This window comes from Vicugna pacos, chromosome 25, assembly GCF_048564905.1.
Source record: "Vicugna pacos chromosome 25, VicPac4, whole genome shotgun sequence".
In the NCBI taxonomy this organism is placed as follows: Eukaryota; Metazoa; Chordata; class Mammalia; order Artiodactyla; family Camelidae; genus Vicugna; species Vicugna pacos.
Genome location: NC_133011.1, coordinates 9,588,345 through 9,615,233, shown reverse-complemented (window position 1 = coordinate 9,615,233; position 26,889 = coordinate 9,588,345). Strand labels below are relative to the sequence as shown.

Sequence of the window (26,889 nt, the reverse complement as noted above, 5' to 3'; positions counted from 1 at the left end):
AGCTAATTCTTACTGAACATAAATTATACCTCAATAAAGCTGATTAAAAGAAATCAGTAAAGATACATACAGATCATTAACAAAAGAAATTCAAGTGACAGACTATTAAAAATTTATCTCCACTAGCAATCAAACAATACACTATGTATGATAATTTTTTCAACTATTTGATTTTAAAGTGTAAAAACTGACTATAGTATCCAGCAAAGAGTATCTGAAACACTGGCATTATTATACACTGCCAGCAGGAGAGTACAAAGGTCCAACTTTCTGAGAACACAGAGATGAATTTCAAAAGCTTTAAAAATATTAAAATCCTTGGATCAAGAAACTTGAATTTTAATAATTTATCCCTAGGAAATAAGCAGAGTGGTACCAAAAAACTTTATGAACAAACATGCTTGGATAGCACTCTTTATACATGGTGGCTGAATTGTGATTCTTCCATAGAATGGAATATTACTGTCATTTAAAATATACACAAATGCACAAGCACGCACGCACATAACAAATCCACAAACACACACATTCACAATATTCTCCTGGGTTTAAGAAGCCAACAATACCACCTCAGTGATCACCACTAAAAGCCATTTACTGACAAATAAGAAGCCTAGGATTTCAGATAAGTGTAGGAGATATATATTCGTGACAATGTCAAAAAAGTGACGCTATCCTGTACCTTTATATCACCGTCAATTTTTTCCCATTCTTCTGCAGTAAAACTGGATGATGTTGCTGCTGGCTTATCTTTCCTCAAAGCTCTGCTTTCTGGAGCCAAGCCTGTGAGGCGCTTTTCACAGAATTCTGTAAGTTCAGGATAATATCCTTCCTCACCAGACCTTTAAAAAAATTCAGAGTTTTAGAGTTACTGCTTTATTTAGAGATCATCTAGAGCAGTGGTTTGCAAACTGGGTTCCATGGAGCCCAGGGGTTCCATGGGGATCTCAAGGTCTGCCCCTGCACGAGAATGAAGGCTGGGCTGCTGCCTTCCCACACGTCTGGAACGATGGAGTGATGTGATGAAGGAAAACAGGAGCGCCAAAGACACCAATTTTCATCGCACCCTTTAAAAGTTGCATAACATTTTCTCTCCTCTTTAACATACATATGTTCATTTTGTATGTGAGGTAATTTTAAACTTATAAGTGGAAATTCATTATTAGAGGCGCACAAAGAGTGAGACTTCCGACTTTCTTTCCAACACAGAGTTACTATTTGCCACTCAATTTTTTTCCCCCTCAAAATGATGGGAAGAAAGTGCACAGGAATGGTTCAGAACAACACACCTCTAAATTCTACCACTCAAGGAACAGAATTCCTTCCTTGAAGAGTTAAACGGACATACCTGCTCTTTTTTGCCTTTTTTTTTTTAAGGAAAATCAATATTTCCCCTTGAAGTCTATTCATTTTTACATTTTTAGAACCATAGAAATAAATCCCATTTTCAAATTAAATTAAAAAAAATAATTCCAAGTGAACACAATTTAATTAGGCTATTCATAAAATGTCTTAGAAGCAACATTATCACTGCGGCTTTCAAACTCTTTCATCCTACAAACTTCTCATTTCCTTTATTAGTTCTTGACCAAATATAAATGAAAATGTTCTTATATGTTGAGAAACACAAAAGGGAAATTGATGACATAATACATCAACTCTGGCTGCGGACAAGCAAGGGATGCTTAGGAAGGACAGGGGGTTAAAGGTGATGAGAAAGAAAAAGGAAAGGACACAGTGATAAGGAAGGGCCTCAGAGGAAAGACAAGACAGAACCACTGAGCAAAAGGAAGACTACTGATGTTCCGGAAAGGGGCAATTTGTGCTCATAAGTGCTACTGCAACTCCAAAAGACATCTCCTCAAAAAACCCAAAATAGGTGGCACAGGTTGGCAGCCATGGAACAGTGTTGTTTGTAGAGAGTTCCCTTGACCACCTGCACACTGATCAGCCAGTGTGCTTGTGAAAACACATGTTCCTAGCCCCACTCCTGATTTCCTGAGTCAGAATCTCTAGGAAAGGGGCCCTCAAATGTGCATTTTTTTTTAACCACCTTCTTTGGTGTATATTAAAGTTTGACAATCACGGCCACGGGCCTCTTACCCAAAGAAGGCCTGGATTCCCTGCCTCCAGGTCCTCCCTCCTAGCCTCCCAGCATCCTGTGTGTGACAGCTCCCAGGGAGTCACCCACATTTGTGGGCTGTAGTATGAAGTGGGAGAGTCCCAGAGAATTTTATCAGAGTAAGCTGGGGCCTCCTAATGGCTGCTTTATCTTTTCCTAGGAAGTGGGAGGAAGCCAAAAAAATGCCCTCTTGGATACAAATTAGCCGAAGTCTCTAGCCAGAACCCTCCAAACTAAGCACAGAATCTAAACCACTAGTTTGGAACCTATCATGGACAAAAACAACAATCTCAACATTTGAAAATTTGCTCCAAAATTTCTTATGTAGCTTTGACTTTCAGAAGTCAACAATATAATTTAAGTTGGTACACTGAAATATGAAATGATTTTTAAATGCTTACCTGAGCACACAAAGAATTTTTTCCAAGTGTTTAACATCTGAACATTTTTCAATATACTTGAAATCCAAGTGTTCAACAGGAATTTTAAATGTTTTTGTTGTTCCAAAGCCCCACAATGATGGATAATCTTTGGCAGTCATGGCTGAAATATTATATAGGAAAATAATTATAGAATCTCATTATATATACATATATACTCATAACTATTATGAATCTAAATATATATATGTATACTCAATTCGGATAGTAATAACCATCTAGGTACATCTGTAATATTTGTTTTTCATTTCCATATAAAAAGAGATGGAGTATCTCTTCTAAGGAGGAAGCCACTTATTTTAAATTCTCTCTCCCTGATAAGAACATTTAACATTTACGAAGCTAAGTTACCATATACTGTACATGGATTATTTTAATTAATCTTCACTTAAGCAAAGTTGAAATACAATGACAAAGCAAATTTTGGTGCTGGAGAGGAAAAAAATTTTTTTTCCTCTAGTCATTTGGGTTCAGTACCTGAGGACTGTAAATTAAACTGACGAAAGACATTAACAGAAGGAAAGATTTATTTTGTACGCACACAGGGGCTTCATAGAAAAGTGAAAACCCAAAGAAACTTTTAGGCCTATGTAGGTTCTCTAACGTATATACCATTTTAGCAGAGGGTGATAAACTGCGCAGAAGTGATTAGACAAAGGAAAAGTTCTGGCTTCCAGGAGAAGGTAAATATATGGAGAAACTAATGGAAGATAAGGGTTGTTTAAGTAAGGTTTGTTTATGCAGACTCATCTAAGTGCTAACTGTCCATCTACTGTGATAAGGGTTGTTCTCCTTGCTTTGGTATGGAGAGAGGAGAGGAGGGGACACCTTCATAAAGGGAAATTTATGCCCTGCTTTTAGGTAGAAAAGAGGAGGGCAGAGAGTTCTTCCAGCGCTGCTGTTTCTTAACTGCCTTAAGCTCAAGATAATCCTTATGCCAAAGTGGCCTATCTAGTGGTGGCATACTGTGATCCCTTTCAATGCTCAGATTGCTTTTTAAGGTATCTTTTAATGTTGATTTGAATGACCTTCTACTTTGGCTGTTAACATCACAACCATCATTTTGTGATTCAGCACAAACTTAAATAATGTCCTTTCTGTCACTTGCCTTAACATCACCCTCTTCCCCATTCCCTGCCTCCTTACATTCCCAGTTACCCACTCCCAACAATGAACAGCTCCTAGATCTGTGTTCTAATGGCATCTTATACATACCTCTTTTCATGTATCTAAATTATGTTTTTTTGTCTTCCCTTCTAGATTGTGAGAGATTTTACTTTATTCATCTCAGAGCTTCAGAACTAACATTTCAGTAAGTACTGTCTTATATCCCCTAAGAAAGAAAAACTTGCTGAATTCAATTGAATTGACAATAAGGCCTTGGAGAGTTTCACTTTAATGATATACTGCTACTAATGATGATAATAACAAGAACAAATACTTATGCCGTTCTTAATGTATTTTATGTGTATTATTACCTCATTAATCCTTCAACTACTACTGCATCATATAGGTTTATTTTAAATACAGAGCAGTAGTAACAGTTAATATTTATGGAACTAAATTACTATATGCCATGGATTATCTCACTTAATCTTCAAAACCACTTTCATGAAAGATATTAAAATTACTTTTTACAGATAAGAAAGGTGACATTTCAAGCATACAAACTACTCAAAGTCATTAAACTATTAAGTAGTGAACTGAAGAACTCAATCTCAGTAGGTAACTACAGAGCCCGCATACTTAACCATCATACTTAACTGCGCTTTTCAAATTGCAGGTGGCAACCCATGAAATAAATCTAGTGAGTTGCAATCAGCATTGTTTTATAATGATAGAACAGCAATAAAAACAGACCACCTAACACACACCATTAAACACTGTTTTGTAAAAACTTTCATTTCATGACTATACAAAGAGAATTATAAATATATGTGTATACAGTGCACGTGTTGCAAAAAAAAGTTTTATTATGAGTTATTGTCAAAGTTTTTAAAGACCACTGCACTAAAACATATTTGGATAAATTTTAAAACAAGAAGTAGCAATGGGTCTAACTCATTAGTATCTCCTTCACCGTGTCTGCCCTCTGGGAGTCTGGTCATATATCAAATGTCTGCAGAAAAAGAGGATGCTCTGTCAACATCTCCTCCATATCCCTGCTGGCTTTGACTTGGGTATAGTAAATAGGTAACAGTTTGTCAGCTTTTGGATGAAATCCAGCTGAGAAATGAGAATGGCTTTCACACCATACCACCAGGGAACCAGTATGATGAATGTCTCTCATCACAAGGAGAGCCTTAAGTCTAGAAGTTACAAGAAGGAAAGTGAAGAATTTTTAAATTATTGATGCTGCCCCAAATAAAATGGGTTGTCTTTAGGAGAATTTTTCCAAAGAGCCAGAGGATCTCTGATGGGATTTAAGCATCTAATGGGATTGAAACAGATTACCTCGAATTGAAGGAGTCTTGCAACTCTTGAGATTTCATGATTTGAATAAAACAACAGTGAAAAACATTTGAAATGATAAAGACAGCTCCTAACTAATCAAACGAATTTCATAACGTTTCTAAGAATCCTTTTTGAAAACCACCTTTTCTTTTTCTGGCAGGATATACATTCTCAAGACCACTAAATGTTAATCTTCATGTTCCCCAAAATAAGTTATACAATACTTTATTTGCCCGGTTTAGAACTCTTCCATGTTTTTTGCAATCTTTGTGTCTCTGATTCAGAATAACTTTGGTCCTAGTTGGTTTTAATTTTTTCTCCATCATCTTGATCCACATCAATTTCCCATGTTTCCTAATCAGTTTATCAGTAATACCTTCAGAGTAAGCCGTGATGGGTTTACTTAACACGAAAAGTTGCTTTCTTCCACCTGGGCACGTTTTCCAGCATTCACAGCGCCCCCTGCAGCCAGAGACCGAAAGGAAAAGGCAAACTCCGGCCGTAGCAACGGTTTCTATGTACAGCGCGGCGCGAGAGGGCGGCGGGGTCAGGGACTGGCCGGGATCCGGGAGCTCTACAGCCAACCTGCAACGGTCAGGAGGCCCTTAGGACCCCATGAAATTGCTCCCCATTCCCCGGCTTTGTTCACCAGGCCTGGTGGCAGCCGGCAGACCCCGAGAACCCCCGTGTTGCCATCACGCCCCAACATGCGCCACTGTCGGCAGAGAGAAACAAAACGCCCCCAGTTTGTTTTCCCTGACCAAGAAGATTGTTCTATCCCACATACTCCCTCCCACTCCAGTCCGACAGGGAATTTGCTCCACTGGGTCCGTCTTTCACGCCAGCTCGAGGAGAGAGGGATCGCGATGGGAAGACGTAATTTACTCCCAGCCGGGAGTTACTCACCTGGTTCTGGGCCCGAGCCGTGCAGAGGAGGCCGCAGCCGCACACTTTACCCGCTGCCCAGCAGTTACCGAGGGAAGGGCGTGTCGCCCCGCCTCGGCACCCAAGGGCATGCAGCTGACCGCCGAGGGCGGGGACTAGGGCATCTGCGGGATGATTGGCTAGTCTCCGATCTGACACCCCACTGATTGGCCTTGCAGGCCCAGCTTCACCCCGACAAAGGAACAGAAGCCGAAAAATAAGAGGAGCAGTGTGAGCTCTCTCACTTTTCGCGCTTTCAGATAGTTAAAACACTGTAACTGTGCTACACCGTTGGACTTTTCAACAATACTGAAAGCTAGAAGACAATAAAGCAATACCTCAAAATTCTGATGCTGGTGAAGAACACACAAAAATGTCCTTACAGAGAGAAAAGCATGAAAAAAGGCACAGGCAAGAAAGAAAGAAGGTCTGTTACCTGCTTAAGGAACTGCAAATGTTTCCTTATAACCAAAAGATTGAGAGGTGTGTTGCAAGTGGTGACAGAGGCAGGAAAGGATTCCGATTATTAAGGACCAAATACACTATTCCCAACAGTTTGGTTTTTATCAAAATGCGAAGCTACTGAGGACTTTCAGCAGAACAGCGCCACGAAATTTCTATTTTAGAAAAGGTAAGCTGAAGAGTATGGAGGACAGCAAGACCAGTAGCTGAGACTAACCCTAAGGCTAATCCGTGTAGAAAATGCTAATACTTACAGTAAAGGTGTTAACAGTTAACATCTATTAGGTTCAGAGTTTTTATGGATTATTTCATTTTATCTTGCAGCAAACCTCTGAGGTAGGGCTATTATTTCATGCCTATGTTACAAATAAGGAAAGTAAATCCTGGTAAAGTCACTGCCATCTAACATGGGACACTGTAGGAATATGGACCCAAAGCCTTTCACCAAAGTCCATACTGTTTAAGTACTCTTTTAAGTACTAACCAACCCATGAGTAAGCTCTGTTAGCTCAACTTCAAAACATGTCATAACCATCTACTTCTCACTCCCTCCACAGCTATCACCACGTTAATGGTAGCATTGACTAGTACAAGTGGCCCCTAACTGGCTTCCCCTATAGTGACAATTTCCACAGAACAGATGGAGAAATCTTTTGAGTCTGGGCAGAGGGTCGGGTGGGTGGATTTGTATATGTGAAGAGGCAACTTGTTCTTACATCTTCTCAGCTTATACTTTCTCACCTTATGCGATAGTTTATTCTTCCTTAGAATTGGTCATTTCTGATTTCATCTATTTTTGAATTTTTCCTAACTTCAATCTCTGAAGATAGCTTCAGAATCTCAAAGCACTGTTCTGACCATCATTAATTCCTCAACTTTGACAATGAAGCTGAAGTTAAAAGAAATGAAGTGAACTGGCCAGTAACTGAGTAGCAGGGTTGGATGTGAACCAATTTCCATGCTTTTTTTTGATGGACCTGCATGTCTAGAGACACTGGTAAGCAGTTTAGTAGGGGACAAGTTATGACTTAACTTCAAGCTCAGATTTACTGATTTTTATATTTCAAACACTATGCAAAAGGATCTTTTTAAAGCTATTTTATATCTATTTTACCCTTGCTTAAAACTGTCCAGGTAGGTTAAGAAGTAAAATTATACCCATTTTATACATGAAGGGGACACCAAGGGGTAAGTAACTGATTGAAATGATGGTCTTGAGTTCCAGTGGTAATACTTTTCCCATCAAATCACTGTCTAGTTAACCAAATAACAATATTCAATTAAACTACTGATACGCAAAAGGCCTATGATGAAATCAGAATCATTAGCAAGCGCTGCCCAGTGAGTTCGGTTATGTTTAGGGTACTATCAAAAAGATATTTACTGGAACTCTTTTATATAAAAAGAACAAGGTCAAGAAGGAACATGGCAGAATTACCAAATTATGAAAGCCACAGTCCAGGAAAACCTGGACCAAGGAAGTACTGTACAAATTTTGAGCATAATAATACTTTGTATAGCACATAAATTTATAGAACTTAGTATTTGAGGATAGTGATAGAATAACATTTTTTTAATAGCATAGTTAATTTTTTTAATGTCAGAGACACACATAGCTATTAATAAAGCTGGAATAGATCTAATCTTCAAAATGAGTATTAGGAAGGCCAATATGGCATTCCATAATGATGAACTCCTGGAACAGATGAAGTATCTAAGTATCCATATCCCTAAAATCAAGGCAAAAGCTTTAAACATTTATCCAATAGTTCAGTGTAAAGCAACTCCTTTTCATATCCTGAAAGCAGAATTTTTTAACTTAATGAATGATTATACCTGGGAAACTGAACTTGCCTTAATAGTCCACTTCATCCATTTTACTTGGGGTTGATTTTGCCCTACAAAAAACAACCATTAAAGTTTCTTTTCCCTTGCCCAAAATTCAAAAAATAGTCAAGCATTACATACATACACAGAAAGGCCTATGCCAAGTTAAATGAAAACTCAAAATGAGGTATGCACACTGACAGTTAAGTACATTTGTGTACTCCATACAGCATAGAATGATGCTGGAGAATTTACAGTTGGTGATGTAAAACAGTGGCCTCTTAGGAAGTTACTTAATCAGTCCTTTAGAGGACCCGAGAAAACTTCATTTTAAACAAGGGCCTCAGATGATTCTAGGTTTTGATTAAAGTGTAGTCCGGGGAAGCACTTTTAACCTTCATTGTGTGTTAGTTTACATGCACAATAAAACCACAAATCATGTGACTGAACAAAAAATATCTTTATATAAACTATTAATAGATACCTAAACACAACGTTTTTTTAAATGAAATCATGTGTATATAGTTGTATTCATAAAGTAAACTAATCAAAAGCTATACAACATTAACAGCAAATCCAAATCCAAATGAAGATATTCCTCTTAATTCCATCTTTCATCGAGCATCAAAAACCACCACTGCATTAAATTCAGTTAAGGACAAAAAAAAGCAGTTTAAAATTATATAAACTATTTTAATTTTTATTAATCCCCTTCCCATGATGCAAGAGACCAGTGCACTAAAGAACACTGAAGCACTGTTAAAGGTGGCACCTTAGTGATTTAAAAAATACTGTTACTACGTAACAATTTACTCTCAATCTTCCGGGCTAATTTGTAAGCCTCCTTTTTTCCCATGAGGCAGCATATTCAATATCTGTATTTCTCCTTGTATAATTTAGTTTGTCCACAAATTCAAGCTCAAGAATGAGTACTTAAATATAGAATCCCTGAAAAATACACTTATGAAAACCCAAATCAACAAGTATTTATTTAGCACAGGCCTATACACTGGCATACTGGTCCATAAAAATTAATCATGCCCCTTTTTTGGTAAGTAATTCAAACAGTGTTACCATTTTTACCAGAAATTAGTCTTTGACTATCAACCCAAGCCTTCACTTCCTCCTAGCTCATATTTAGAAAGCACAGTTAAAAGGATTCATCTTTTAGTCCTTTTCTTGTACATTATTCTGTATCCACATTCTCTGCATCGTATTGGATCCCTGGATTTTATTTCATTTTCTGTGTGACATTCTAGAAAAGAAAACACATTTATTCAATGTCTAGAATGGAAATATTACAGACAAGCAAATTATCTTAACCATACTTTTCACTCAAAGCACTAAAATATGTACACTCAATCTCAAGGGTATGTTGCTATTACCAATATACTAAGGGCGTCAAAAAAAAAAAAAAGAGTGGTGGGCAATGCACTTTTCCTAGTGTTAGGACGTTTAGATAGAAATGAGGACTGTGCAGGGGGAGAGGAAGGGGAAAGGAACAACCCAGAAAATGGCAGTGTGTCTGCATTTAGGAAAAGGGACTCCAGAAATTACTTTCTGAAGAAAGCCAGTTAAAATCAAAGCGCTGCAGCTGTTCATGGGAGGGGGACTTGGTATAACTTGACCCAATGAACCTGCCCAAAAGGGGATGGGCGTGCCAGAGTGCAGGGAACCTGAGAGGTCAATCAGTCAATTAATCAAGAAACCAGGATATAAAAACAGGAAAAACAAAGGAACAGCGCCATTTTTCCTCTCTTGGATTGGTCCGCTCCCAATTCTCAGGGGTGTACTATCTTTTACTACTTTTACTTCACTAATAGAAATCTTGCTTATATCATGCTTTCTGTCTCTTGTCAAAAATTATTTTTTCGGGTGACTAAGAACCGAGGTAATTCTTATTTTCCTTTTCCCAGTAACACTAAGAGAGAAAGTGAAATCTTAATGAGAGGATTTTTTTTTAATGATTGTTAAAGCGTTCTCGTTTCTAACTGTAAAGATGAATGGCTCATTTAAGCCAAAGATAAATGCAATAACAAAAAAAAAAACTGAAGTAAAATACTCTTACTTTAAGTAAGCACTACTCTTACCTCCACAGATATATATCATTGGCTGCTGCTTTGGGGGTTGAACGTCCTTCTGGGTGTCCATTGTCCCTGAAATCACAGACTGAAATATTGACTATCCCAAAGGGGCTCCTCACAAATCCAACCAGCCCTCATTCTCCTCAGGTAAAGCTAAAAAGGTCCCTATTCCTAATCTGTACTTTTTTCAAATCCTATGGGTGGATCTAAAGGATGAAACAAAAAACAACGTAACCCCGCATTTACCCCCAAACTGGAAATAATAAACACTTAACATGTTATTTCATATATACACGTCATTTCATTATAATCTTTACAACAGTCTTACTGGGTAATACTCTTATTTTACAGATGGAGTTTTACAGATGGAGAAACCGAGGTTTCCGGACGTTAGTTTCGGCAGGATTATTCATCTATTAAGAGGCACAGAGATTTAGATCTAACTGGGAAACTCGCGTTTTCATTTAACACAAGAACAAGTTCTACTTCTCAAAACTTTAGCAGGAGAGGACCAAAAAATTGTATCCCTCAACACGGGAACCTACGAACCAAGGAAAAAATAATGAAACAACTCCCAACAGCTAAACAACTAAACGGAAAGAAACCAAGCAAAGGGCTAACAGCATCAACTCTATTCCCAGCCTCTCCCACTTTAACCCGACACCGGACCTTTTTAACCTCTAGTGTCCTTCCAGTTTTGGCCCAAATACCCACCCCACAAACCCCAAACTGGCAATTCCCTACCCACCTAGCAAGGAGGAACTTCTCTGCACTTACAAGCGGATTCCAGCTCGCCGCTGGGTCGCCTCCAGCTTCCGGCGCTAGCATATGACGCAGTGTGGAGTCTCCACCCCTTCCGCCCAGGGCGTGGCCGAGGAACCTGGATTAAGCACAAACGGTGAAGGCGGGGTTTTTGTTTGTTAACCTCGCTGCGCAAAAGTGTGTAGTTGTTCACAGTTCAGGAAAGCAGAGCATTTTTAGCAGTTTCTTGTGTCCAAGGAGATTTGTTTTCTGATAAATGAAGCCGGTAGAAAGTAACACTTTTCCAAGAGGATGGAGGGTTAGAGAAACCCAAAGGGCAAGTGCTCTTGGAATTCTAAACTGACCGTTACTAAGAGGAACGTAGAGAAATTGGCTCCGCTGCTGATTTTCACGTAGAATAAGACTTATCAGATTATGTATTTCAAATCGTTTGGTACCTGTGCTGGGGCACTGGAGCAACTGCCCCCTATCCTTCGTGTAATTTCGTTTTACCTTTTTGACCCTTTCTCGCCTAGACGTCTATCATCCCTCTCACCTGTGCCTTTCACTCGCTTAAAGCATAGGCGGGCTTGAGGGCAGCTACATCAATTATTTCCACTTAAGGGATTTAGGTAGTGGTAAATGTCTACTGACTCTCCTTTCGTCCCATGTATACCTCCCCAGAAGAACAAAACGACCTGCCCAGTGGAGGCGTGTTCTTTAAAAGCTCAAAATATTTGTGAGAATATCAGTTGGGTTCACAACATTTGTTTGCTTCTTTCACAGCAAATATTTTACGTACATCAAAAGGAGGGAGAAGAAAAGTTATTAAAATTTAGGAAATAACCAGTTGTTAATAACTAACAGTTAATAGGAGAAGCAGATTTCTTTCTCTGCAACACGCACTACTTTGGTTTCTTATTAAGCAGGCTATGCTGCTTTCCGGTCTTCCATCCAGCAACTCGAAAACTTAGAGCTTCACCTTTCATTTCCAGAAGAGGTTCCAACTGGTTGCACCTCCACAAACCAACTTGAGAGCTTTAACTCGATCCTCCCAGTCTTCCTAGATGCCAATTTTTAAATTTCCCGAAAACACGGTGGAGTGTCCCGCTTTTTCCCCCACAGAGAGGCTAAGATAGAACATAAATATTTTGACCATCAGCTCTCCTCTGAAGTCCCTCTCCTCTTAGCCAAAGGGAAGAGGTAATCCAATAGAACAGTCAAAATAAGCTTCCCTCCAAGAAGTACTAAATAAAACCATTATTATCATAAGAGAAAGTTGGTGGACTTATCCAGAAAGTGGAACTTTAATCATTGCAAGCTGACCTGGATTCTGACTCTCCAGCTTGAGGTATCAGCATGATGCTGGCACATAACACAGTCTGTGGATATCAGAATGGATCAACACATGTAGAATACCAATGGGTCCTGGGACCCTACGGAGGGGTAGGGTAAAGACATGTTGTAGCAAGGAGATCCAGAATTTCAGCAAGAGTTCATGTTGAGGCTACTTTCCAATCCAACACTCTCTCCTATCAGCAGGAACCAGTAGTTTAAGGATCATTATGGAGCATGGTCAGTGGAAGCTCTTATCAATGGTAACAGCTAACTTTTCTTGAGCATTTACACTATGCCAGATATCATTGCATTGCTCTCTACTAATGAGGGTGTTGTCTTGCCCTTGGATACTAGTGCTTTTAACTCCTTATTATATGGTTGTGGAGATGCAAGTTGCTATTTTTTTCCCTGAATATCTGTTTTCCTTTAACCTTGATCATATTCATTTAAGTATATCTGCATAGCTTGAATATCACGATGGAAAAGTCTTCCATTATGTTTTACCAGATGGTCCCCAAAAGAAGCATTAGATCTGTGGAAAACATACAGGCTTTAGAATTCTGAGGTCAGTAATGGGATGACACCCAATACAGAAAAGGAAGGAAAAAGGCCAAAGACTGTGATGGGTAAAGAATAGGAAAATACAGCTCAGTAGCTTAAATTTGGGGTATATGAGTAAAGCTAGGGCAAGCTACATGAAACTAGGTGTCTTTTTGCCCTTTTTTGGGAGGAGGGGTGTAAAAATTATTCTTTGAATGAATAAAAGGGTGCTATGATATGCTCTTTTACTCTTCAGTCATAGTGAAATATCTAAAGAATAATTAACTAGAGAAAGAGAAAAGGGCAATGTTTAAATGGTGTTTAAGGTCATGTGGATTTTACTTAACCATAGGCAAAATCTCCTGCCCTGTTTACAGTGTAGTGGGGAGCAGACAATAAACAATATAAGTAAATAATGTATTTTAGAACATGATAAATTGCATGGAGAAAATTCAAAAGCAGAGGACTGCAAGTGCTGGGCAGGGAGTGGCAAAATAGAGACTTTACTGTAAAGAGACTTGCTTGAGGGGCTAGAAAGAACACAACTTACTCTCCCTGAGCATGTGAGGAAGGCTTCAAGGAGCTGCTGTCTTGAAAAATGTGTAATTTACCAATTCCATACCATAAGTCCTCCAGGTACCTCAAACTTAACAACCTCACACTAAATTCATCTTACTTTCTCCTAAACCTGTACTCTTTGTTCCTTACCCCCTGCTCCATACGGCTGATTCTGCCAACTGAATGTGAGTCCAGGTTCTTCTCCCCCCCACCCCCACCGCACTATCTTCCAGAGTAATGCAGCAGCTTCCTAAGCCACCCTCACTTATCTTCCTCTTGTCCTCCATTCTGCCACCAGAGTGGTCTTTCTAAAATGCTCTGCATTGCCTAAAGGATAAACTTCAGACTCTTAATATGCATCCAAAATTCTCCATAGCTTGGTTTCTTCTCCTTCTCAAGAATTTTCTTTGCCCTTTCCTCAAACAATTCTTAGTTTCCAGCTATTACAAATTGTTTAGTTTCTCTAGTGTGCCCAACTGTTTCAATTTTCCTGCTCTTGCACATTTTGAGTTTGGAATCACCTGTTATCTGTCTTTGAAACTGCCACTCGTCCTTCAAAATCCATCTCATGTCACAGCCTTTTTAAAGTTAGCTCTGGCCCCTCTTCTGGCGTAGGGTTAGTTAATACGTCTTTCTTTTGCGCTACTACCATTCCTCTACCACATTCTATAGCATTCAGGGTAGCTGTGTCTATCTTTGTATTCCCAGTACTGAGCCCAGGAATTGGCACATAGTCAAAGCTTAATAATTGTTAGTGAGTTCGATTTGGATATATGGCATTTAGGATATCTAAGGGGCATCCAGATGGAGAAATGGCCTGTTGGAGGAGAGTCGTAGCAGTGGCTGTTACTGGCTTTAAAGCAATGGTTGTCGCTCTGAGAATTAGGTAAGCACAAAATGGTAAAGTAAGAAAAATGCTGGGCAGGACGCCCTATTTAGGGAATAAGTAGAAGAAAAGAAGCCACAAAAAAGAGATTAGAAAGAAGCTGCCAAGAGCAAAAGGATGGGGCCTGGCCAGAAAATAAAATAAAACATCGCATTTTAGATGCCAAAAAAAAAAAAAAGCATAATCTCATCTAGAGATGCTATAACCAACTTAGTCATACCTTTCAGACGTTATGCTATGTATATCTATAACCTAAAAGGAGTCATTCAGTTTATGTAACCCGCTTCTCACGTTCAATTTCATCTCCGGAAACATTTTCAAGTGAATGTTCTTCTACGTAATTTTTGATGGCATCCCGCTGTAGGATCTATTAGCCCTTCCATACAATGTTCCCAGAGTTAAAATGGGGCAGGGAAAAGCCTAGCAAACTAGGAAGCCCTCGCTGTGCCTCTGAGGGTGGAAAAGCGAGGACCAGACCTCATCCAGCGGAGGCAGGGGCCGGGGGCCTGCACGTCGCGGGGCGGCCGTTGGGGGCGCCGCGGAGCGGGAGGGAGGGGCGGCGCGGCGCGGGGCGGCGCATAGCGGTTACTCGGGGCGGGCGGTTCAAACCGAAGGAGGGAAACGCGGCGGCCCCACGCGAAGCCGGCGTGGGGGTTGCCATAGCGGGGCATCCCTGGGGGCGAGGCCGCGGCTCCTCCCCGGCGCTCCAGCAGCAGCCGCCTGTGTCCCCGCCCGTCGGCCCCGTCGGTGCGGCCGCGCCGTGGTGTCCAGGTGGGCGGGCGCGGCGGACGCCAGGCGTGTGCGGCTAGCGGGCCTTCGGGCGTCCCCCGGCCCCGCGCCCGCTCTGCTTTCCGGGCCCTGGGACTAGAGAGGCGCCCCGACGCCGTTCACTTTCCGCTCTCTCCGCTCCAGGTGACGCCCGCCCACTCTCGGCCGCTCGGTGGCTTTCCGGGCCTCGGGGCCGGGCCGGGCCTCCCTCCCAGCCTGGCCCGGGGAGGGTCCGCGGCGGGGCGGGCGGGCTAGTTGACAACCTGGGGACACCATTAACCACCCGCCCGCCCTCGGCATCTCGGGGGAGGAGATGACAGCGCTGCAGCTTACACTGCATTGTCGGAAACCCGAATTTGGGGAGTTTCCTCAGATCCAGGACTAGCTGGAGAAATCAAAGATATTAAAATTACTGTTGTCTGGAAAGCTGGAGGAAATTCAAAATAAGTAAGGCAGTTTCGAGTGTTAGAAATAATCCCTACAGCATGTAGTTTATGGACCCTGAAAATTTTAGCCGGCATCGTGCTACTGCACGTTTCAATTACTTTTTCAAACAAAAGTTTTCTCTTTAAGTGGTTTTACTTTGGTATGAATTTTAAAGACAAAGTGAGAAATTTTCTTTTTTGGAATCCTACAAAACATTGACATCTAGAGCTCAAGATTTACTGATGGTAAGATTTTTCCACTTTAACAAATGAAGGAAATTTAGTTCTAATTTGTCCTTATGTTATTACAAGTATTTTATTCTGAGTTAACCAGTTTTTTTTTTTTAAGAGCATCATAGAGATACATGTTCTCAACCTTTTATCTTGGGTTGAAAATGTGAAAGATGAAAATGATGACACCGCAGAAGGCATGTTGGAGGCAACCTCAAATGTGTAGATGAACTGGAAAAAATTAGTTTTTTATATGTTTAAAGCAAGAGGTCTGTGGTTTTTAGCGGGACGAGAATGGTATTTGTACCCCGACTTTTGTTTCTAACCATTTGCCTCTCAGTTCCCCAAATTCTATCATGGTGAGACACCTGGTGGTGAAGTAGAAGAATAGTTACGTTTAACTTTTAAAAAGTCTCGACCTAAGTTCTCCAAATGACAGGAGTGAAAACTATTTTTTAATAGAATGATTCTCAGAGAGGGGAAACATTTATGAGTGGAGGTGTAATTTGAAAACAAATTCTATTTTATTTAATATTTTGAAAACAAAAATTGTATTAAAGTATAATCCAAATTGTAAAAAGCAAAGTTTGATCATCTTGGCTGGTAAGCATGCAAAGAAGAGAACCGTGGTTCTCACAATCCGGGGAGATCTAAATCAGAAGAGAACATGTATGAGATTTACCAAAATGGAATATAAGGTTTAAAGGTTGAAAAACACTTAGATACTTTGCCCAGTAATAATGACCTTCTAATGATCATTAGACCATAAAGAAACTATTCGGTTTTGTGGTTAGAATAGCAATTTTTAAAAATAAAATCTCATCCACTTATATATTTAATTGATGTAGCTTAAGCATAAATAACTTTCCCGTTGTACTCAACTGAAATGTATCTTCCCAGGATCCTTTTAATAGAGAAAAATCATGTGTTTGGTCTGGAGAAAACTTTGAAAGAATGAAAATTTTCTTAGTATCCTTTGAATAATCTGGAGAAGTATCAAAAACTATAACTTTCTGTTTTTTTCTTATTCTTTGAGTTAAGATTTAATTCAAGTTTCTAAAAAGAAGGAATGTAATGATACTGTTGAAAAAGTTAAAGAGTAAAGTATTTCCTAGTGTCATTCCATACAAATATAATTACTGAATCGCATTTCTTCTTTAAGTAATTTACTTGAATTTTTATTTGCAAGTTCAAGAATATATTATAAAGGGTGGGTTGTCCGCAAATATTTGCCAGTTTACTGTGAATTCAAGCCTGCAACTTGACCTTATGTCTCAAAATATTTAGGAGATGAGATATGAATGAGTGTAACATGCCAGGTTTGAAATGGCCCCATGTTTGTGGGGCAGTGGTTGATTTTGGTTGGCTCAAGAAGAATATGTTAGTGATTTATCAATGAGCCAAAGAGTCTTTGCGAAGATGAAAGTTGGGAACTCAGACCTTGTCAATGGTCATGAGGACTGGATTTCTGAGACAGGCCTGTGTTACAAGTATGAATAACAGTATCCCGGAGTTGCTTAGCCAAGTTACAGTTAAGTGCAGTGGCAGCACTCATTTGTCCCATTTCCCAAAGACATATATAGACTTTTTTAAGTAGCTATATTTACATCCCAGAACTTTGAAGGGAAATATCCAGCTGACTAGATATAGGCCAGCACAAATGTGCTAGAATATTAAAACTACATTAATTTACTCCAGTGCTGTTGAAGTCATAAGGTAATAAAATCATCTAAAAATGATGCCATGAGAGGTTTTTCTCTTCAAATGTATTTCCAGGAAATATTTGTGCATGGTGCCTAAACTATGCTTAGTCAGTTAATCTCTGAATATTTATATCCTGGAAATTTTGTTTTTTATGATGATAAAACCTTGTTTTAAGTAAGATACACATGAGTATATTGTAGAGTAGATTTGTTTTTAAAGTAACTTTTTTATTGCCTTAACTTTTCCAGTATTATCTATGCTCATAACAAGTAGCGTATTTTGGTGTAAGTTGCCACGCTGTTCAAAGTAAGAATAAAATTTGTTTTCACTTTGTAGAAACGGGTTTTGAAGATGTCAGAAAGGCATTCAGGTCAAGCTGGCACTGGAGCAGGAAATGAGGTAGACTCTCCTATTGTCAATGTCAAGGACTCCAGCTCTGGAGACTTGTGTTCCACATCTTCATTTCAAGATAGTGGCTACAGTGAGCTGTTAAAATCTTGCAGCTTTGATAATACAGATAAAGAATTTTTTGGAAAAAAAGAAAAAGGCTCAACATTAATCCATGAACATCCCGAAACTTCAAGCCTGGCCTTAACACCTAATTTAGAGTCTCCAACTCAAAAAGTAAGATTTGTCTTCCCTAGAAAGGAAAAGGATAAAACTCCAGAACTTTGCGAAACTCCTAAAGTCAGTGGAAAAAAATTTTTACTGCGCAGAAGATTGGACATATCTTTCTCTTTTCTAAAGGGGGACTTTGAATCACAAAATAGTTCTCTTGAAAGTAGTATAAGCCAAGTTCCCAATTTAAACAAAAATATTCCAGGCACTGCTTCAGGTTTGTCAAGGCAAAATAATTTCAATTCTTTAGTTAATAGCACTTTGAAAACAGAAGAAGCAACTTCCAGCAGTCAAAAATTGAGGCTTAATTTTTCTCAACAGAAAACTTCCACAGTTGATGATTCCAAAGATAATGGTGGCCTATTTGAAGTTGAATGTATATCTCCAATTCAGGGCAGTGGTTTTAAAGATTCTTTCACACATGACTTCAGTGATAGCAGTCTATGTGTTAACGATGAGAATACACATCCCAAACTTCTGGGCTCCTCTGTTAGTGGAACAGCATATGGAACAGATGAGGACATATTTGTGACTCCAATAAGTAATCTTGTAGCAAATATTAAATTTACCGTAAGTCAAAGGCTTACTCCTTCAACTGAAGTGAGACGCAACATTTCAACACCCGAAGACAGTGGTTTTAACTCTCTTTGCTTAGATAAATCAGAAGATTCCCTCTCTGAAGAAGAGGGTTCTTTTCAAGAACTACTTCAAAAACATAAGGGAACTCTCAAAGTCGGGGACACTGTAAGGAAGTCAAGGCATCTTGAAAGGTTGAGAAGACTGTCCACCCTTCGAGAGCAAAGCTCACAATCAGAGACAGAAGAAGAACAGCTGGTCAACCACTCTGGTCCTGAAACAACACCAGTGGTGGCTTCAGACAGCTCAGAGAGTCAGCCAAGCAGTGATAATAAGAGTGAGGATTTGATTTTAAGCTTTCCAAATTTATCAAAGACCCCAGCTTTGCAATTAATGCATGAGCTCTTTATGAAAAGCAAAAGGAAAAGATTCCAGCAAAATGGTGCCCATGAATTGTTAGAAGAAAGGGACGGGGAGAGAATAGCTGTACTACAGCATGTACTTGCAGGACTGATTGGCAAGAAAATGGGTATAGAAAAACTGGACATCTTAACAGAATTAAAATGCAGAAATTTAAAGCATATTCTTGCTATGGTTTTGGACTCTTTGACTGTAGAAAGCCTATGCAGGTAAGAAATTTTTTTTCTGAAATACAGTTGCCTTTTATCACTTTCTTTTTTTAAGTTGGAAAGTTTTTCTGCTAATTGAGTAATCACCCTGGGTTTTTTTTTAAATTTGTTTTGTTTTATTATCTCTACCTTGGTTATCTTATACTTTATCAAAGGCGATTTAGTGAAATTCTTCAGTGTCACAGAAATGTCACAGAAATTTCAGTATATTGAATGCTGCTTAATAATGAAAGAAACGAAGTCATATATAGGAGAATTGAGGCTGGGAACTAACTAAAGTGACAAAAACTACAGTGAGACTGCATTTATACTGGCAATTTTGGGAAGCACAGGACTATCAGAAGACAAGCCCCTTGGGTATACCCTGAGCAGGAAGGAGGGAGGTCATGTGGAACAGGATTTCTGCAAGGTGTTGGGGCAGGGCATCTAAGGGAGGTAGCGAACCTCTTCTGTAACAGGTAGATGTCAAGAGTTTGGTTCATAGAGTCGTTGCTCTTTTTGTGGCCCCTACTTCCATTAAAGCCCTTCTTCACCTTTTCCCCATAAATTAAATGTAGGCTACTGTGGAGAATTGGAGAATCTCATAGCTGGAAGTCTTCTAAAATATCTAGTCCTGTCACATATTTTGCAGATGCAGAAACTGAGCTCCAGAGAAGTTAAGTGACCTGCCAGTAGTCACTCAAGGAGATAGGAATAGATCCAGGTCTACAACTGAGCCATCTGATTTCTAAGTCCCACAGACTCTTATTAAGGTTAAGGCTTCTCAGAATAGGCTTGATCAGGAATATATTTGGTGTAACCCAAGTAGGATAATAAGCAGATCAATGACATATATGCTTGTGCCTTTAAAAAAGGTTTAGATGAATAAACAAGATTATACTGTATAGCACAGGGAAATATATACAAGATCTTATGGTAGCTCACAGAAAAAAATGTGACAATGAATATATATATGCTCATGTATAATTGAAAAATTGTGCTCTACACTGGAATTTAACACAACATTGTAAAATTATTATAAATCAATAAGAAATGTTCAAAAAATGTTCAAATGAAATACATTTTTTTTAAAAAAATAAAGGAGATGGCTGAGATATTGGAGTTTTATTTTTATATACTGGAGTATTTGGATACAACCAGTTAAACTAAAAACTTGGGTGACACTTTTGGGTGCTCACTTGGGGGAGCAGATGATATTCAGTCATATTTCAATAATTGCCCTTCCTGTCCATCCCTCCAAATTTATAGTATTTGTACTGTGGCATGCATGTGTGATGTTGGCAGTGCTTATTCTCGGTAATGTGAGAGACTAGTCAGTTGAAATAGCTGAGGGGCGAATACGCAATTATGTAGTTCATTTCTTCCCCATTAATGGGTGACTTTCTGACTATTCTCCACCTATCTGCTATAAGGCACATGTATCTGCTTAGGGAGTGTTGACAACTCAAGTATAACCTGGGGCTCTCCATACCAAGTGACTTGTTTTTCAACCTTCTCCTGACGTTACTCACTTTGAGTGACTTGTTAAGTTAAAGTAATAAAAAAGACCGGATTAACAGTTGAAGGATTAGCTTTTCTTTAATAATTAATATAGTCAAAGTTATTGATAAGTAAATACATCACTGGATATAAATTGTGTTTTTTCTTTAGTTGTTTCATTCTCATAAACTTTGTTTTATAAAAAAGGAACTTCGTAGTGCTGCCCATAATATTTATTACAATTGACCTTGAACAACCAAGGATTAGTGGTGCTGAGCCTCCAGCGTGCAGTCTAAAATCCTTGTATAATTTATAGTCAACCCTGCATAGCTGAGGTTTTTCCATATCCAAGGTTCAACATCCACAGTTCCCCTTCCATGGATTCAACCAATGAGGGACCATGCAGTATTTACTAGTGAGAAAAACCTACACATGAGTGGACCCACAGAGTTCAGACCCATATTTTTCAAGGATCAACTGTATTTGGTACTTAGTACTTGCAGCGAAGGATTGATTGTTCTTGTGTTTATTTAATCAAAACGACAGATTTGTTAAATACAATAAGAGGAGAAATTTACAAAAATCTCTTGCACTATACATGATAATCATTTGCTGCATGTCATGTTCCACATTTTTAATCTTGGTATCACGTTTAAGTTAAATTATCTTAATCAGTTTCCCAGTGGACTTATATCGAGTTTATATGAAACTTTGTTTTTTCCTTAACCGTTTATAAGATAATAATATGGTGCTGGTATGTTTCAATATTTTTATTTTAAGAAGTATTCTTTCACAACTAGGCAGATCAAGTAATATTTTTATTGTAAGTTTTTAGGTTTAAATTAACTATCCAAAATCTTTAAAATGAGCTTTTCTTATTAATTGCTATGTATAAAAAATGTTAATTCTGTGGAATATATACAATATTAGGACTGATCTTTTTGTTACAGTGTTTGGAAAGTGAGTAGAAATTGGCGTGAAATTATTGTTCAAGATAAAAAAGCAAATCGGAGGAGGAAATTTCATATCACACAACTGAAAACGGATTCTGAGGTAATGTATGTAATACTATTATAAACTGGATTTGTATAAATACCTAATAGCCCCAAATTGCTGGACAACCTAATTTGGTTTTCCTGCTATCTTTTAACCTCACCATTTACCAACATTCATTTGTAAACTCTTGATTTTCCCCAAACTCCATTTCTAGCCAGTCTGTAAGTGGAGTAGACTGAGTGATGCCAAGAACGTCTTGCTGGATTTTGTTGTTGTTTAAGTGTATCTGCTGTTAGCAGAATTTGAACACCACTCGATTAGGATGTGCTGGATCCTATTTGTCATTAGGCATCTTTATAGCATTTTCTATCCAGTCTTTTGAGTGGATCTTACAGACCAGTCACTCAGATTACAAAGGAGAACATTTTTGACATGGTCCCTGCTCTCTTGGAGCTCATATCCTGTGGGGGATACAGGTATAAACAGGTGGTTACAACACAGGTGTGGTAGGGGAAGCCCAGACGTAGTTCTATTGGAACATTTAAAAGGAGTGTTTGATACTTGGGGATCAAGAGAAGGGAAAAGTGCATCTCAGCTGAGACCTGAATAATGAGTTAGCATTAGCCAGGTGAGGACTCTGTTTCAGCAGAGGGAGGAGCATATATGAAGGCCTGGAGGTGAGTGAGTGTGGCAGATTAGTACTTGTAAAGCATCATAAACCTGTATTCCCTGAAGATATGAGGTCCAGCTTTGAAATTATAAGAAGTCCTACAGCTGATTTAATTCTTTCTGGGGACACTATGCATAACAGCATCTGATGACTCTGGCATCCGTATTTACTGTATATTCAACTTTTAGGCCTTTCTTAGACATCAATAACAAAGAAACTCTGAGAGTTAACTTCCTTATCCTTGTTCTAGTAAAAAGTGTTTAATAACATAAGTAAATTTATACTTTGACTAAATACAATAATTGAGATGAAGCACGGCATAGACAAACATGAATATCCAGGTACAGATTGGGGCGTTTCTCATTCCAAGAAATTATTAGGGACTGCTATGAACTAAAACGTTGCCTTTCCATTTTATTTGAAGAAAAGTTTTCCCTTTTCACCTGTGGTAATCCTTCATGACTTATTCCCGGCTCTTGGCTACTTACTGCTGCAGTGCTTGGTTCTGGGGGCTTATAATAGTGAAGACATTAATTGCTTTCTTAATTATTAACTCTTAATAAAAATTCTTAAGTTTTAGAATGCTGCCCTACATGCTAAGGACAGACCAAAAAAAAACCCAAATTTTTAAGCAAGTACCTATTAATATTAAACTTTTAGTTCCACATCCTCCTTACATCCTATATGAAAGGAGCATGTGGTTGTGTTGGCAACCTTTGGGTAATTCTAGATAAAATATTCTACCCTCATGTGCTAGCTACCACTATTTTTTAAACTTGGTTTCTTAAAGGACTATACCTTTTCCTTGTGCTTTTTTCCTATATTTATTTGCTTTTTAATTTTTAAAAATAAAAACAAGTACCTGGTTTAAAATGTTAAATTGGACTTTGAGGCTGAGAACACACGTTGTCCTGCCCTGTCCCTTCCCACTCTTGATTCTTGCCTCATCAAAGCAATCACTTTGAACTCTTTAGTTGTTTCTTGTGAGGTTTACCTCCATGTTTCCAAACAGCATGGCTTCACCGCTGTTTCTTGTTTTGTTTCTATAGAGGGACTAGCTTAGTTCTCTAACTTCTCACTGCACCTTACCTGCCTCTCCCTATGAAATCCTTCCTCCTGTCTTATGAAGGTAACTCCGCCATCATTTGGGAGCAAGTCTGAATTGGGTGCTAACATTATTAAGACTGTGTAGAGATTATTATGACTTTTTGACAGCTGTAACATGTAGTAGACTATGATTGTATCTATTGTACACTCTTTCTTATATAACTTTTTTCCTCAGTTAATAATTGCCCAGTTTCTTTTTTTCTTTCTTTTTTTTTTATTTTTTTGCTTAGTGTTTTCTCTGTACAGATCCCTGATTCATCTCCTATTATCCACCAGAACTGGGAATCTCCTCTGTGTAAGTCTGAATAAATCAGGTATTCTAACGGTTCCTTCTTTTCCTCAGAGACAATCTTCCTGGTGCCCTTTGCCTTCTTATTCTGAAATGGACTGGTTGCTTTCTACCTGAACTATCCAAGTGTATGTCATTGACTGAAACAGAAAAAGTGTAAAACAAAATTGTTTGGTGGTTTTCCTCAGGCTTGTATAGCATCACTGAAAGTTCCTTATGTGTGAAATTAAAATGCACAGACCAACTACATGTAATAGGATCTCAATTTTATGTTTGCTTTGCAAAATGAGAATGACCATAAAAATTGGAAGATCACACCTTTTCGATTAAATTTCTTAATTTACTGTAGTCCTCACTGTTTTCTTATAAACATGGAAATGAACAACAATAAGGCAGCTCCACTCTTACCCTTAAATATTTTCTGGTAACGTGATGATGACTATCCTTTGAAACATGTTGTTGCTCACGAACACGTGCCTTTGATGACTGTTGAGCCTTCTGCTGTTCAGAGATAGCAGCACACGTTTTAAGGTCCAGGAGGACAGGAGTTAGACTGTTTGATTCACTCAGAAGCTATTGGGTGTCTTACAAATATTTGTTAAATGGAGGAATGTTTCTTCTGTGGCTGAAATTTGCTTCAGCAATATATCTCTATTGATTTTTTGGTGTACACCTCATCACTGTGTTTGCCAACTACATTGATATCCAATGGGTGTGTTCTTTTAGCTTGCTCTTAAGTCATGTGCTTCTGGCCTAGGCTGCAAATCATTTCTAGAACGTACTATAAAGAGACATATTGATTGAATCCTTAGGTAAGTTTAACTGAATTCATTCTAATTTCTGAAAACCAATATTCATCCATTACACTTATGCATATGTTGTTAAACTGTTCATTGCACAATTTTTCGTGACCAGCTAGCCTCATTTCCTATACTTATCTGAGTATAATTTCTCATGTTTTAGCTCTCCCGTTGTTAGGGGCCAGTTGTGGCAAAGGGAGACTATCAATGGAGAGGAAGCAATTAGAGCTGGACACTTGAGGAAATTCACGTGTAGTACATTTTATTTTGATAATTGGTTAAGAATGCCAATTTATTAAAAAAAACTTACTATTTTTTTTCTCATTCCCAACTTTAACGAAGTAGAAGGCTATAAGGATTACTCGTTGAGAGTATTTCTTGGCTAAATATTTGAGTCATGTGGAAATCCAGTTCAAATAAGAGATTTTTTCTCTTAAAATATCAAAGCTTTTTAAAACTTAAGGGTAAAAATTAATCAGGCATTTACAAGTATTGTAAGTATTTGGTATTTGTGAAAACCAGCCAAACAGATTGGGTTTCATGGTCTAATCACACCCATTATTCTTCTGACGTGTGGCTAAGGTAAGAAACCTTCAAATTATGTCGCATAGCAAACTTTGGAAAGATTCATCTCTACTTGGACTTTAGCTTGAAAGGGGGCTTGGTAAACTCCAGTCCGTGGGCCAAATCCTGTCTGTTACCTGTGTTTTTAAAGTAAGTTTTATTGAAACACAGCCCTGTTCCTTCATTTATGTACCTCTACCTCTACAGCTGCGTTTTGCTAAAGGAAAAGACAAAAACAGAACAGTTGATTAGCTTGCAACTATCTGGTCCTTTTCAGGAAGTTGCAGACCCATGCCTTAAACAGAAAAATTAAGAAATCCTGCAAACTCAAAGCTAGCATTTATTGTTTTATCTGTTTCTTTTTATATTTCTTTGACTTCTAAATGCTAGATGAGAGAAAATTTTTTTTTTAGAAAGGGATGGTTTAGGGAGGAATTCCTAGTGGTGTCAGACCACTTTCAAACATTCGAATACATGCGTTGTAAAGCTGTCCGGGATCTTTTGCTGTTACAGTGTTGACCCTCTTGTCTTTTACCACAGGGGGCTATATTAAATGTTGAGGATGCTGCCACTCGGCTCCATCTTTTAAATCGATCAGCTTTAAGATCTGTGCAAGCACAGGCTAGGACACCAGGTTTTCAGAGAGAACAAATTTCAACATTTTCTCCTTGGGGAGAAGTTTTGACACCCGTAGCAAGTTCTGCTGTTACTCCCTTAAGTAGTAAACAGGAAGAATATGTTAAGGTAAGTATGTAGTATAAGTTATTAGAAATAAGTGTTTACAGACTTTGAAATAAAGCAACGCTGTACGTGAAACCAGGAGACTTAGTGTGTGTGCTTTCACCGCAGGTTGCCAAAACACTTTTTATTGATGAAGCATTAAAACCTTGCCCAAGGTGCCAATCCCCTGCTAAGTACCAGCCCTATAAGAAAAGGGGACTGTGTAGTCGCACCGCCTGTGGTTTTGACTTTTGTGTGTTATGTTTGTGTGCTTATCATGGGTCTGAAGAATGTAGTAGAGGAGCAGCAAGGCCAAGAAATAGAAAAGATGCTCTTCCAGGAAGTGCCCAGAGTAAGCGGAACCTAAAACGCCTCTAAAGAGACTTTAAATATAAAAGAAGCATCCTCCCCTAAGCAACTTTTGTTTGTCTGACTTAAAATTATGAATATTTTGAAAGCATGCAAGTCTTCCCATTAATGACAGATGATGATTTATTTCCTATTTTATATATATTCTAATCCATGTCATTGTTTTCTTTCAAGTAGTGAGTTTTGGAAATTTTAATTTTACTATGTCATTTTTACTCATTTTAATAACTTAGTGTTTTTAAATAAAGAATTTTCAATGTTATCGTATATATGTATATAACTGTTTTGTGTAACATTAGAAGATTGTGCATTTCATCACCCTATGTTGAAATGTTCTTCAGTCACTTTTAAAAAATAATTTTCCAAATAATTTTTAAAATTTTGAACTTGAGACAGATGGCTTTTGCAGATTTTGAAATCTTTGACTATTTGACTGAAATGAAATATAAATAAAATGTTTTCAGAAGTTCTGTTGAATTTACTCTGTAACCTCAATCTTTCTCTTAATTTAAAGAGTATCATATTTGGACAGACTTCTGGTTAAATAAAACTTACTTAAAATTGACAA

At 38.4% G+C, this 26,889-nt stretch overlaps 3 protein-coding genes across 12 annotated transcripts in view; 1 reads left to right on the top strand and 2 right to left on the bottom strand.

The window, feature by feature from the left end:
* Positions 1 to 6,027, bottom strand: part of SPAG1 (sperm associated antigen 1) — a 76,856-nt gene extending 70,829 nt beyond the window's left edge. Inside the window, exons 1-4 of one of the 4 annotated variants that reach the window (XM_072949538.1) lie at positions 5,923 to 6,027; positions 5,393 to 5,601; positions 2,524 to 2,665; positions 683 to 842 (exon numbers count right to left, since the gene is read on the bottom strand). In XM_072949538.1, the coding sequence (XP_072805639.1) occupies positions 683 to 842; positions 2,524 to 2,663 (300 nt within the window). In that variant the 5' untranslated portion in view covers positions 2,664 to 2,665; positions 5,393 to 5,601; positions 5,923 to 6,027. Of the gene's footprint in view, positions 1 to 682; positions 843 to 2,523; positions 2,666 to 3,777; positions 3,853 to 5,392; positions 5,602 to 5,922 lie in introns of those variants that run through there. The other 3 variants (XM_072949539.1, XM_072949541.1, XM_072949540.1) reach the window with 3 other exon arrangements.
* Positions 6,028 to 8,670: 2,643 nt separating this feature from the next.
* POLR2K (RNA polymerase II, I and III subunit K) lies at positions 8,671 to 14,899 on the bottom strand. 7 transcript variants are annotated; one of them, XM_072949545.1, is made up of 6 exons: positions 14,597 to 14,897; positions 12,381 to 12,924; positions 11,091 to 11,193; positions 10,320 to 10,385; positions 9,392 to 9,484; positions 8,671 to 8,866 (listed from the first exon to the last, which is right to left on the bottom strand). In XM_072949545.1, exons 2-6 carry the CDS (start codon positions 12,426 to 12,428, stop codon positions 8,844 to 8,846), a joined length of 333 nt encoding a protein of 110 aa, XP_072805646.1. In that variant the 5' UTR covers positions 12,429 to 12,924; positions 14,597 to 14,897; the 3' UTR covers positions 8,671 to 8,843. The 7 variants fall into 7 exon arrangements, with proteins under 7 accessions (XP_072805646.1, XP_072805647.1, XP_072805648.1 ...); XM_072949546.1 differs by having other exon boundaries at positions 12,381 to 12,490; XM_072949547.1 differs by lacking the exon at positions 12,381 to 12,924 and adding an exon at positions 12,037 to 12,184 and having other exon boundaries at positions 11,062 to 11,193; positions 14,597 to 14,895.
* Positions 14,900 to 15,253: 354 nt separating this feature from the next.
* FBXO43 (F-box protein 43) lies at positions 15,254 to 26,889 on the top strand. Its single transcript, XM_072949544.1, has 5 exons — positions 15,254 to 15,288; positions 17,841 to 19,327; positions 21,757 to 21,859; positions 25,773 to 25,976; positions 26,082 to 26,889. The coding sequence occupies exons 2-5, from the start codon at positions 17,856 to 17,858 to the stop codon at positions 26,328 to 26,330; spliced, it is 2,028 nt and encodes a 675-aa protein (XP_072805645.1). The 5' UTR covers positions 15,254 to 15,288; positions 17,841 to 17,855; the 3' UTR covers positions 26,331 to 26,889.

What these genes read in the sequence shown, in the direction of transcription:
- POLR2K (XM_072949545.1), bottom strand. Translation starts at nt 12,428, where the DNA reads ATGTGCCAGCATCATGCTGATACCTCAAGCTGGAGAGTCAGAATCCAG. An exon ending in GCTGGAGAGTCAGAATCCAG is followed by an intron (nt 11,194 to 12,380) that starts GTCAGCTTGCAA and finishes TGCTTAATCCAG; the next exon opens with GTTCCTCGGCCACGCCCTGG. An exon ending in CGGCGAGCTGGAATCCGCTT is followed by an intron (nt 10,386 to 11,090) that starts GTAAGTGCAGAG and finishes CTGTGATTTCAG; the next exon opens with GGACAATGGACACCCAGAAG.
- FBXO43 (XM_072949544.1), top strand. Translation starts at nt 17,856, where the DNA reads ATGTCAGAAAGGCATTCAGGTCAAGCTGGCACTGGAGCAGGAAATGAG. An exon ending in AACTGAAAACGGATTCTGAG is followed by an intron (nt 21,860 to 25,772) that starts GTAATGTATGTA and finishes CTTTTACCACAG; the next exon opens with GGGGCTATATTAAATGTTGA. An exon ending in AACAGGAAGAATATGTTAAG is followed by an intron (nt 25,977 to 26,081) that starts GTAAGTATGTAG and finishes CTTTCACCGCAG; the next exon opens with GTTGCCAAAACACTTTTTAT.